General features: G+C 49.6%; 1 protein-coding gene across 1 annotated transcript in view; it reads left to right on the forward strand.

Moving 5' to 3' along the window:
- mbtd1 (mbt domain containing 1) overlaps nucleotides 1-13443 on the forward strand; it is a 68996-nt gene that overhangs the window by 22340 nt on the left and 33213 nt on the right. Inside the window, exons 6-8 of the mRNA XM_059948177.1 lie at nucleotides 4268-4385; nucleotides 8662-8796; nucleotides 11886-11974. Coding sequence (XP_059804160.1) covers nucleotides 4268-4385; nucleotides 8662-8796; nucleotides 11886-11974 — 342 coding nt within the window. The remainder of the gene's footprint in view (nucleotides 1-4267; nucleotides 4386-8661; nucleotides 8797-11885; nucleotides 11975-13443) is intronic.

The following is a 13443-nucleotide window of genomic DNA, read 5'->3' on the forward strand; positions in this document are numbered from 1 at the left end:
GGTGGTGATGGGCAGGTGAGGGGAAGGGTTGAGAGGGAACGAGAGGATGGTGATGGGCAGGTGAGGGGAAGGGGTGAGAAGGAACGAGAGGGTGGTGATGGGCAGGTGAGGGGAAGGGGTGAGAGGGAACGAGAGGGTGGTGATGGGCAGGCGAGGGGAAGGGGTGAGAGGGAACGAGAGGGTGGTGATGGGCAGGTGAGGGGAAGGGGTGAGAGGGAACGAGAGGGTGGTGATGGGCAGGTGAGGGGAAGGGGTGAGAGGGAACGAGAGGGTGGTGATGGGCAGGTGAGGGGAAGGAGTGAGAGGGAACGAGAGGGAGGTGAGGGGAAGGGGTGAGGGAACAAGAGGGTGGTGAGGGGAAGGGGTGAGAGGGAACGAGAGGGTGGTGATGGGCAGGTGAGGGGAAGAGGTGAGAGGGAACGAGAGGGAGGTGAGGGGAAGGGGTGAGAGGGAACGAGAGGGTGGTGATGGGCAGGTGAGGGGAAGGGGTGAGAGGGAACGAGAGGGTGGTGATGGGCAGGTGAGGGGAAGCGGTGAGAGGGAACGAGAGGGTGGTGATGGGCAGGTGAGGGGAAGGGGTGAGAGGGAACGAGAGGGTGGTGATGGGCAGGTGAGGGGAAGAGGTGAGAGGGAACGAGAGGGTGGTGATGGGCAGGTGAGGGGAAGGGGTGAGAGGGAACGAGAGGGTGGTGATGGGCAGGTGAGGGGAAGGGGTGAGAGGGAACGAGAGGGTGGTGATGGGCAGGTGAGGGGAAGGGGTGAGAGGGAATGAGAGGGAGGTGAGGGGAAGGGGTGAGAGGGAACGAGAGGGTGGTGAGGGGAAGGGGTGAGAGGGAACGAGAGGGTGGTGATGGGCAGGTGAGGGGAAGAGGTGAGAGGGAACGAGAGGGTGGTGATGGGCAGGTGAGGGGAAGGGGTGAGAGGGAACGAGAGGGTGGTGATGGGCAGGTGAGGGGAAGGGGTGAGAGGGAACAAGAGGGTGGTGATGGGCAGGTGAGGGGAAGGGGTGAGAGGGAACGAGAGGGTGGTGAGGGGAAGGGGTGAGAGGGAACGAGAGGGTGGTGATGGGCAGGTGAGGGGAAGGGGTGAGAGAGAACGAGAGGGTGGTGAGGGGAAGGGGTGAGGGAACAAGAGGGTGGAGGGGGAAGCGGTGAGAGGGAACGAGAGGGTGGTGATGGGCAGGTGAGGGGAAGGGGTGAGAGGGAACGAGAGGGTGTGATGGGCAGGTGAGGGGAAGGAGTGAGAGGGAACGAGAGGGAGGTGAGGGGAAGGGGTGAGAGGGAACGAGAGGGTGGTGGGGGAAGCGGTGAGAGGGAACGAGAGGGTGGTGATGGTCAGGTGAGGGGAAGGGGTGAGAGGGAACGAGAGGGAGGTGAGGGGAAGGGGTGAGAGGGAACGAGAGGGTGGTGAGGGGAAGGGGTGAGAGGGAACGAGAGGGTGGTGATGGGCAGGTGAGGGGAAGAGGTGAGAGGGAACGAGAGGGTGGTGAGGGGAAGGGGTGAGAGGGAACGAGAGGGTGGTGATGGGCAGGTGAGGGGAAGAGGTGAGAGGGAACGAGAGGGTGGTGATGGGCAGGTGAGGGGAAGAGGTGAGAGGGAACGAGAGGGTGGTGAGGGGAAGGGGTGAGAGGGAACGAGAGGGTGGTGATGGGCAGGTGAGGGGAAGAGGTGAGAGGGAACGAGAGGGTGGTGATGGGCAGGTGAGGGGAAGAGGTGAGAGGGAACGAGAGGGTGGTGATGGGCAGGTGAGGGGAAGAGGTGAGAGGGAACGAGAGGGTGGTGAGGGGAAGGGGTGAGAGGGAACGAGAGGGTGGTGATGGGCAGGTGAGGGGAAGAGGTGAGAGGGAACGAGAGGGTGGTGATGGGCAGGTGAGGGGAAGGGGTGAGAGGGAACGAGAGGGTGGTGATGGGCAGGTGAGGGGAAGGGGTGAGAGGGAACGAGATGGGGTGATGGGCAGGTGAGGGGAAGGGGTGAGAGGGAACGAGAGGGTGGTGATGGGCAGGTGAGGGGAAGGGGTGAGAGGGAACGAGAGGGAGGTGAGGGGAAGGGGTGAGAGGGAACGAGAGGGTGGTGGGGGAAGCGGTGAGAGGGAACGAGAGGGTGGTGATGGTCAGGTGAGGGGAAGGGGTGAGAGGGAACGAGAGGGAGGTGAGGGGAAGGGGTGAGAGGGAACGAGAGGGTGGTGAGGGGAAGGGGTGAGAGGGAACGAGAGGGTGGTGATGGGCAGGTGAGGGGAAGGGGTGAGAGGGAACGAGAGGGTGGTGAGGGGAAGGGGTGAGAGGGAACGAGAGGGTGGTGAGGGGAAGGGGTGAGGGAACAAGAGGGTGGTGGGGGAAGCGGTGAGAGGGAACGAGAGGGTGGTGATGGGCAGGTGAGGGGAAGGGGTGAGAGGGAACGAGAGGGTGGTGATGGGCAGGTGAGGGGAAGGGGTGAGAGGGAACGAGAGGGTGGTGAGGGGAAGGGGTGAGAGGGAACGAGAGGGTGGTGAGGGGAAGGGGTGAGGGAACAAGAGGGTGGTGGGGGAAGCGGTGAGAGGGAACGAGAGGGTGGTGATGGGCAGGTGAGGGGAAGGGGTGAGAGGGAACGAGAGGGTGGTGATGGGCAGGTGAGGGGAAGGAGTGAGAGGGAACGAGAAGGAGGTGAGGGGAAGGGGTGAGAGGGAACGAGAGGGTGGTGAGGGGAAGGGGTGAGAGGGAACGAGAGGGTGGTGATGGGCAGGTGAGGGGAAGGCGTGAGAGGGAACGAGAGGGTGGTGATGGGCAGGTGAGGGGAAGGGGTGAGAGGGAACGAGAGGGTGGTGATGGGCAGGTGAGGGGAAGGGGTGAGAGGGAACGAGAGGGTGGTGATGGGCAGGTGAGGGGAAGGGGTGAGAGGGAACGAGAGGGAGGTGAGGGGAAGGGGTGAGAGGGAACGAGAGGGTGGTGGGGGAAGCGGTGAGAGGGAACGAGAGGGTGGTGATGGGCAGGTGAGGGGAAGGGGTGAGAGGGAACGAGAGGGAGGTGAGGGGAAGGGGTGAGAGGGAACGAGAGGGTGGTGAGGGGAAGGGGTGAGAGGGAACGAGAGGGTGGTGATGGGCAGGTGAGGGGAAGGCGTGAGAGGGAACGAGAGGGAGGTGAGGGGAAGGGGTGAGAGGGAACGAGAGGGTGGTGAGGGGAAGGGGTGAGAGGGAACAAGAGGGTGGTGGGGGAAGGGGTGAGAGGGAACGAGAGGGTGGTGATGGGCAGGTGAGGGGAAGGTGTGAGAGGGAACGAGAGGATGGTGATGGGCAGGTGAGGGGAAGGGGTGAGAGGGAACGAGAGGATGGTGATGGGCAGGTGAGAGGAAGGGGTGAGAGAGAACGAGAGGGTGGTGAGGGGAAGCGGTGAGGGAACAAGAGGGTGGTGGGGGAAGCGGTGAGAGGGAACGAGAGGGTGGTGATGGGCAGGTGAGGGGAAGGGGTGAGAGGGAACGAGAGGGAGGTGAGGGGAAGGGGTGAGAGGGAACGAGAGGGTGGTGAGGGGAAGGGGTGAGAGGGAACGAGAGGGTGGTGAGGGGAAGGGGTGAGAGGGAACAAGAGGGTGGTGGGGGAAGCGGTGAGAGGGAACGAGAGGGTGGTGATGGGCAGGTGAGGGGAAGGGGTGAGAGAGAACGAGAGGGTGGTGATGGGCAGGTGAGGGGAAGGGGTGAGAGAGAACGAGAGGGTGGTGAGGGGAAGGGGTGAGGGAACAAGAGGGTGGTGGGGGAAGCGGTGAGAGGGAACGAGAGGGTGGTGATGGGCAGGTGAGGGGAAGGGGTGAGAGGGAACGAGAGGGAGGTGAGGGGAAGGGGTGAGAGGGAACGAGAGGGTGGTGAGGGGAAGGGGTGAGAGGGAACAAGAGGGTGGTGGGGGAAGCGGTGAGAGGGAACGAGAGGGTGGTGATGGGCAGGTGAGGGGAAGGGGTGAGAGGGAACGAGAGGGAGGTGAGGGGAAGGGGTGAGAGGGAATGAGAAGGTGGTGAGGGGAAGGGGTGAGAGGGAAGCAGAAGGAGGTGAAGGGAAAGGAAGGGTGAGAGGGGAACCGGAATGGGAAAAGAGAAGGGGGAAAGGGGAGGATTGGTCAGTTAATTTTTAGGAAAGCAAAGGTCTTGCCTGAAACATTGACTGTTTATTCCTCTCCAGAGACGCTGCCTAACCTGCTGAGTTCCTCCAGCATTTTGTGTGTTTAATTGCAAAATGTGTGCTGACTTCAGAACTGCACCATCAAGTAGAATTTAGGCAAAGTGATCTTCATGCTTGTGTTACTGAACAGGTGCCTATGGGAAGTCACTGGGGAGATATTGCGGAGGGTGTGAGAGTGGAAGTCCCCAACACTGATTGTAACCTGCCTACCAAAGTCTTCTGGATCGCTGGCATCATCAAGTTAGCAGGTACAAGCAAACAACACTTTGCCTCTGAACTTGAGACATTGTTCAATTCTAATTTCTCATGTGATTGGAGCGGTTGAATAATTGTTTATTTTGCTACTTCCTTATTCTGTTGAACTGGATCTTGGTTATTTTCGCTGGGGAATTAGGAAAGAATCGCGGCACAGTAGCATAGTGGTTAGCTTAATACTTTACAGTGTCAGCAATTGGGGGTTTAAACCTGACGTTCATGTGTTCTCCCCGTGACTCCATGGGTTTTCTCCGGGTTCTCCTGTTTCTTCCCACATTCCAAAGTCGTACAGGTTAGGGTGAGTGACTTGTTGGCACTGGATGTCGGCTGCTCAGGCACAACCTCGGGCTGTGTTGGTCATTGGTGCAAATGATGCATTTCACTGCATTTTTCAATGTATATGTGACAAATGAAGCTAATCTTCATAAAAATCTCTTTAAAAACTGTCTTCCTCAAGTAGCAAGATGTTGGTGTCCTCCAGATCACAAGTAAACCATCAAACGGTGTGGAGACATGCCTGTCCCAGCTCTGATTGCTGAGGATAGGCACTTTAAGAAATTGTGCTGTAATTGAGATAGGAATTTTAAAATTATTTTCCTTCTTATTACTTTGTAGGCAGTAAGAGTGCTACGTTGTTGCCTGTGCACCAATATAACATACGGGTCTAGAGCCAACATTGCATAATTACATAATTGTCCTTCATTTTAAAATCTGACTCCATAAATATTGCAGAGATCTTCTAGTCTGAGAACTAAATTGAAGTAAATACTCAGCAGCTGAGGCTTGGGTGTGGGTGTCAGTGTGTGGTAAGGGTTTTGTTCTTTCCTGGATATATATAAATATTGTTGGTACGTTAGCTTGATGGTGAGATTTGGGGGCAGATCTTGGACATGTCATCGAAAATCCATTTAAAATCAGTTAGACAGCATGGTACTTCAGCAGTTGGCGCAGTTCCTGTACAGTGTCAGTGGTTATCATTTGGGGCTAGAGTTCAACCACACTTTGTAAGGAGTTTGTATGTTCTCACCATGACCACATGGGTTTCCTCCAAAGACATGTATGTTAGGGCTCATGGATTGTGGGCCCGCCACGTTGGCACCAAAAGCTCGGTGACACTTATGTACTGCACAGAGAGTCATTGAATACAGCACAGAAACAGGCCCTGTGGCTCATCTAGGCATGCCGAAACCACTTAAGCTGCCTACTCACATTGATCTGCACTGGGACCGTAGCCCTCCATACCCCTACCATCCATGTACCTATCCAAACTTCTCTTAAACGTTGAAATCAAGCTTGCGTGCATCACTTGCGCTGGCAGTTTGTTCCACATTCTCACTCCCCTCGGTCTTCTACACTAAAGAATACAGTCCAAACCTATTCAATCCTTCCTTATAACTCGGATACTCCAGACCTGGCAACATCCTTGTAATCTTCCTCTGCTCTCTTTCAACCTTCTTTACATCTTTGCTGTAGGGGGGTGACCAAAACTGCAGACAGTACTCCATATTAGGCTTCAACAATGTCTTATACAACTTCAACAAACCATTCCATTTCCTCTATTCAATACATTGATTTATGAAGGCCAGTGCGCTAAAAGCTTCCTTTACGACCTTATCTACGTGATGCCACTTTCAATGAATTATGGACTTGTATTCCTAGATCCCTTTGTTCTACCACACCCCTCAGTGCCCTACTGTTCATTGTGTAAGACCTGCCCTGGTTGGTCCTACTAAAGCACAAAATCTCACATTAAATTCCATCTGGCATCTTTCAGCACATTTTCCAGCTAATGCAAATCCCTCTGCAAGCCATGATAACTTTCCTCCCTGTCCAGTACATGGCCATTCTTGGTGTCATCTGCAAATTTACTGATCCAGTTTACCATATTATCATCCAGATCAGTGATAAAGATGACAAACAACAACAGAGCCAACGCTGATCCCTGCGGCACTCCACTAGTCACAGGCCACCAGTCAGAGAGGAAACTCTCTACTGCCGCTCTCTGGCTTCTCCCACAAGTCGATTGTCTAATCCATTTCACTACCTCATCCTGAATGATGAGCAACTGAGCCTCCTTGACCAGCCTCCCGTGTGAGACCTTGTCAAATGCTTTATCACACTCCACGTGGACAACATCCACTGCCTTGCCTTTATCAACTTTCCCGCTACCTTCCTGGAAAGACTCCTCAAAATTGGTTAGATATGACCTACCGTGCACGAAGCCATGCTCAGCATCCTTAATCGGTCCATGTCTATAAGTCCCTTCGAATAGGTTCCAGTAACTTTCCCTCTACTCAATTCAGACTCACCAACTTATGCATTCCTGATTTCTATTCAGAGCCTTTTTTTCAACAGCGGAACAACATTGGCTGTCCTCCAATCCTCTTGGTACCTCTCCTGTGTTAAGGATGTTATAAGTCCTCAGATTGTAGAACATAGAAACATAGAAAACCTACAGCACAATACAGGCCCTTCGGCCCACAATGCTACTGCTGAACATGTAATTGCTTTAGAAATTACCCCGGGTTATCCGTAGCCCTCTAATTTTCTAAGCTCCATGTACCTATCCCGGAGTCTCTTAGAAGACCCTATCGTATCTGCCTCCACCACCGTTGTTGGCAGCCCATTCCATGCACTCACCACTCCCTGCGTTTTAAAAGAAAATTTAACCCCTGACATATCCTCTGTCCCTATTTCCAAGCACCTTAAAACTGTGGCGTGTCATGCTAGCCATTTCAGCCCTGGGAAAAAGCCTCTGACTATCCACAGGATCAATGCCTCTCATCATCTTTTACACCTCTATCAGGTCACCTCTCGTCCTCCGTTGCTCCAAGCAAAAAAGGCCAAGTTCACTCAATCTATTCTCATAAGGCATGCTCCCCAATCCAGGCAACATCCTTGTAAATCTCCTCTGCATCCTTTCTGTAGTTTCCACATCCTTCCTGTAGTGAGGCGACCAGAATTGAGCACAGTACTCCCAAGTGGGGTCTGACCAGTGTCCTATATAGCTGTAACATTACCTCTCAGCACTTGAACTCAATCCCATGGTTAATAAAGGCCAATGCACCGTACGCCTTTTTAACACGCAGTCAACCTACGCAGCATCTTTTGAGTGTCCTATGGACTCGGACCCCAAGTTCCCTCTGATCCTCCACACTGCCAAGAGTCTTACCATTAATACTATATTCTGCCATCATATTTGACCTACCAAAATGAACCACCTCACACTTACCTGGGTTGAACTCCATCTGCCACTTCTCAGCCTAGTTTTGCATCCTATCAATGTCCCATTGTAACCTCTGACAGCCCTCCACACTATCCACAACACACCCAACCTTTGTGTCATCTGCAAACTTACTAACCCATCCCTCCACTTCCTCATCCAGATCATTTATAAAAATCAGGAAGAGTAGGGGGTCCTAGAACAGAACCCTGAGGCACACCACTGTTACCAACCTCCATGCAGAATATGACCTGTCTACAACCACTCTTTGCCTTCTGTGGGCAAGCCAGTTCTGGATCCACAAACCAATATCCCCTTGGATCCCATTCCTCCTTACTTTCTCAATAAGCCTTGCATGGGGTACTTCGTCAAATGCCTTGCTGAAATCCATATACACTACATCTACCTCTCTACCTTCATCAATGTGTTTAGTCATATCCTCAAAAAATTCAATTAGGCTCATAAATCACAACTTGCCTTTGACAAAGCCATGCTGACTATTCCTAATCATATTATGCCTCTCCAAATGTTCATAAATCCTGACTCTCAGGTTCTTCTCCATCAACTTATCAACCACTGAAGTAAGTCTCACTGGTCTATAATTTCCTGGGCTATCTCTACTCCTTTTCTTGAATAAAGGAACAACATCCACAACCCTCCAATCCTCCAGAACCTCTCCTGTCCCCATTGATGATGCAAAGATCATTACCAGAGGCTCAGCAATCTCCTCCCTTGCCTCCCACAGTAGTCTGGGGTATATTTAATCCAGTCCCAGTGACTTATCCAACTTGATACTTTCCAAAAGCTCCAGCACATCCTCTTAATGTCTATATACTCACTTATGCTGGTTATTGACAGAGAAATGGCAAATTTTACTGTATGTTTTAATGTTGCAATGTATAAATGACAAATAAAGCTAAAATCTTGTAGTCTGCACTGGAAATCTTGGCCTTCCCACCATTACTGCATATGTTCAGTGATAACTTGTATTATGAGACATTAAGATTTTCTGTCCTGGACTCAAGAATATTTTTGTTCTTTTGCAGGTTATAAGGCTTTGCTTCGATATGAAGGCTTTGACAATGATTCTAGCCTTGACTTTTGGTGTAACATCTGCGGTTCCGATGTTCATCCAGTCGGCTGGTGTGCAACTAGTGGCAAGCCTTTAGTAACCCCTCGCAGTAAGTGTTCTGCGACCAGTGCAGATCTCTGGTTATATTCCTGTGTGAGACTCTCTTGTGTTGTTTCTGTCAGGTGGACTGAAAGCTGAATGTTTTTCAGAACCAGAATTGGGGTTGAGAAGGATAGTAAATCGGCCATGATGGAATGACAGAACAGACTCAATGGGCTGAATGGCCTGATTCTGCTCCTATCATTACTGACATGTGAAATTTGTTTTATGGTAGCAGTACGGTGCAATACACAAAATATACTACAACATGAAAAGAGAAATGTACAGTGGATTCCAGTTAATTGGGGCAGTTGTGTTGTGCTGTCTATTTGGGTCAACACTGCTTTTCTGAAGCATCACCTTTGGAAGATGTCCTTGATGCTGGGGCATCAGGTGTCTATGATAGAGCCGGCGGAGCTGCAGCCCTCACTTTGAAATCCATTGCTACCTCTGAGCTTGTTTCTCTCTGAAATGCTTGTTTGCAACTATGAAGTGAGAACGTTGTCGTCTGAGGAACACTAAGGAGGCTGGCATTTCTGTTACGTGCATGATTTGGCAGATGCTGAAAATCTTCAGCAAAACACAAAAAATGCCTGAACTCAGCCAGTTGGGCAGTATCTGTGGAGGGGAATAAACAGTTGACGTTTAGGACTCAGACCCTTCATCAGGATTGGAAAGGAAGGAAGCAGGTGGTAGGTGAGGGTAAGGGGTACACGTTCACAGGTGATAGGTGAGGGTTAAGAGTACACATTGGCAGGTGATTCGTGAGGGTAAGGGGTACACGTTGGCAGGTGGTAGGTGAGGGTAAAGGTGGGTGGGTGGGGAAGGGGTGATGAAGTAAAAATCTGGGAGGGGGTAGGTGGAAGAGCTGAGGGGCTGATAAAGAAACCTGATGAAGGACAGTGTGCCATGGGAGGGGAACCAGGAGGAAGTAATGTACAAGTGGAGAGAAGAGGAGTGAGAGGGGAACCAGAATGGGGAATGGAAAAAGAGAGAATTGGAGGGGGGGGGAGAAGTTAGAGAAATCAACGTTCATGCCATCAGGTTGGAGGCTACTCAGGTGGAATGAATTGCTGCTCCAATGTGAGAGTAACGTGAGAGTGGCCTCAACATGGCAATAGAGGAGGCCATGGACTGACTCCCTTCATCCTCTTCATTACCAATCTATATTACAAATATCGGTTATGACTGTCTCTATCCATTCTTCTGCAGGACCTCATGGTCACACATAGAGAGCACACCTTTTCCACAACTGTCACCTGGCAGGTCTTCCATTTAGTCAGGCCAGTCCATCACAGGCAAAGCCTTCTTCGCCATTAAGTACATGGTGTGCTGCCACAAGAAAGCAGTATCCATCACTAAAGGTCCCCACTACCAAGGCCATGCTCCTTTCTCACAACTACCATTGGGCAGGTGGTACAAGAGCCTTGAGTCCCACACCACCAGGTTCAGGGTCAGTTATTACCCTCCAACCGTCAGGCTCCTGAACCAGAGGGGATAACTTCATTCACCTCAGCACTGAACTGATTTTGTGAACTACAGACTCACTTTCAAGGACTCTTTACAGCTGATGTTCTCAGTATAATTTTTTATTTGCACAATCATTGCTTTTGCATAATTTTTCATAAATTCTGTTGTATTTCTGTCCCACATATGTCAGCAAGAAAATGAGTCTCAAGATAGTATATGTCAACACATAACAAATTTACTTTGAGACTGTTTACCTTTGTCATTGATGTTTTTTATTCCATTTCATGCTTCCATCACCTTGATTTGGGTTGGTTTGTCCTGACACTCTGAACCTCTTCAAATTGCATTCACAACCCTCACTCTGTTTCCAAATACCACCATGATCTGCTCCGTGAATGCCTTCAGACTCTTGTGAAATTTGTAGATTTCATACTTCTTCCTGTCTGTTCATTTTGCTCTATCATTGCTGGCTGTCTTCACACTTGATTTCCACGTCAGAATTTCTTTGCCATTCTCAAGCCACTTTAGCTGACAATTGTTTAATTTAGGTATGTTTGCAAAGTGTTTTTTCCACAACCTCAAAGTTCAAAATAAATTTATTATCAAAGTACATGCGTCACCATATACAACCCTGAGATTCATTTTCTTGTGGGCATACACAAGTCCATAATAGAATAATAACCATAATGGAATTAATGAAAGACGGCAATAACTTGGGCAATCAACCAGTGTGCAAAAGACAACAAGCTGTGCAAATACTAAAAGAAAGACAATAATAAATATCAGGAACATGAGATGAAGAGTCCTCGAAACTGAGTCCATCAGGTGTGGGAACAGTTCAGTGATGGGGCAAGTGAAGTTGTCCCCTTTGATATAAGAGCCTGATGTTTGAGGGGTAATAACTGTTCCTGAACCTGTGGAGTGAGTCCTAAGCTCCTGTACCACCCTCCCAATGGCAGCAGTGTGAAGAGAGCGTGGCCTGTGTGGTGGGGTCCTTGACGATGGACGTTGCTTTCCAGCGACAGCGCTTTGTGTAGATGTGCTCAGTGGTGGGGAGGGTTTCATCTGTGATCGACTGGGCTGTATCTGCTGCTTTTTGTAGAATTTTCCATTCAAGGGAATTGGTGTTTCCATACCAGGCTGTGATGCAACCAGTCAATCACACACCTATAGAAGTTTCTCAGTTTTAGATGTCATGCCGAATCTTTGCAAACTGCTGTGGAAGTAGAGATGCTGCTGTGCTTCCCCGAATATCAAACTGCAACATGTATGAGCATGGAAAGCTCTGTTTCTTCTGCTAAATTCACAAGTATTCTGGGTGGAAACTCCTCTAGCAATATGATTCAAAGTTCACAATAAGTTTATAATGAAAGTATGTATATGTCACCATATACTACCCTGAGATTCTCATTTTTGCAGGCATTCACACTAGAACAAATACAATAGAATTAATGAAAAACTACACACAAAGACTGACAAGCAACCCATGTGCAAAAGAATACAGATTGCAAATACAAAACAAATAATAAATAAATGAATAATACCGAGAACATGATTTACTATAAGTGATACGGAGCACTGCTTAAATACAGAATTTCCTGTGTAATTCTTGCTCTATTACTTCCCCAGCTATCCAACATAAATACACAAACTGGAAAGCTTTCCTTGTGAAAAGATTAACTGGTGCAAAGACTCTTCCACCGGACTTCCGCACACAGGTAGGTTGCCTGCTTCCTAAACCCATCTCCTCACTCAGCAGCATTGAATTAGTAGGCCCTCCATTGATCAGGGCCCACCATGGATGTTGCATCCTAGCTGTCTGCGTGAGCCAGGGCAGTACAAATGGAAAACAAGCTGTTCCCATGCAGCAAACTCCTCCTCTCCATGCAGCTGATAATCCAAAGCAACAGTATGGCTTGGTACCAGAGGTGTCCTGAGTAGCCAGTCAGTGTTGAACTCGACGCTGGGCTGCCTTAGGGACACCATGAATTTGAATTATTCTCAATCATAATTCATTCAATGTGCGGTGATGTGGTAGCCTAGCAGTTAGTGCAGTGTTTTACAGGATCAGTGATTGGGGTTCAATTCGTTGTCTGTTAGGAGTTTGTACTTTCTCCCCATGACCATGTGAGTTTCCTCCGGGAGCTCTGGTTTCCTTCCATATTCCAAAGACGTATGAGTTAGGGTTAGTAAGTGGTGCGCGTGCTATGTTGCTGGTAGAAGTGTGGTGACCCCAGCACAATCCTTGCCAATTTGATTTGATCCAAAACAATGCACTTCACTTTATGTTTCATTGAACATGTGACAAATAAGACAAATCTTTAATCTTTAAATAATTTCTCCTTGTTTCTTCTCGTGTTGCTGTGCTGTCAATCTGCTCTCGGTTTTCCTACCACATTTATGAGCCTTGTCTGTGATTCTGCAGCTTGTCCCCAGTGTGGGTAGTTTTTAAACCCAAGGGCAATGATGTTTATGGTATGTTTCTTGGCAGTGTGGAGGAGCAGCGGGATCTTGGGGCCCATATTCTTAGATCCCTCAAAGTTGGTATGCAAATTGACAGGGTGGGATAAAAGGTTTATGGTGTGATGGCCTTCATTAGTCAAGGGAATTGAGTTCAAGAGCCATGAGATAATGTTGCAGAGAGCATGTCCTGGGTGATGAGAAATGGCCTCTAACCAAGTAACCTGCCCTGACCCCTCATCACATTATATATTTCCATCAGGCCTTAATTCTCCTCCAAAGAAAACAGTCTCTGCTCCTCTTGTCAATCTTTGTAACAATGTTCCTCAATGCAGGAACAATTCTTGTTCCTGTCCAGTGTTACCACATCCTTTAAGTAATAAAATTAGATTTGAATTTGTTTACCGTTAACTGATGCTGGTTTTCTACAAAGGTTAGATTTTGTCATCTATTGTCACATTCATTGCTTTATTAACCATTTCTTCAACCTACTCTCACTTTCTATGACGTGCACCTATGCTCCTAATGCTCTGCTTGTGCACCCCTTTTAAACCTGTATCCTTTATCCTATACGGCGTGTAGTGTGCTGACCATCGTTCGTCAGGGGATTGCATTCAAGAGCTGCGAGGTAACATTGCAGCTCTACAAGGCCCTGGTTAGAGTACTGTGTTTATTTCTGGTCAGCTCAATATAGTGCTTCAGGCAAACAAATGTGGTTGCTTCTCTT

Source organism: Hypanus sabinus, chromosome 23 (genome assembly GCF_030144855.1).
Source record: "Hypanus sabinus isolate sHypSab1 chromosome 23, sHypSab1.hap1, whole genome shotgun sequence".
In the NCBI taxonomy this organism is placed as follows: Eukaryota; Metazoa; Chordata; class Chondrichthyes; order Myliobatiformes; family Dasyatidae; genus Hypanus; species Hypanus sabinus.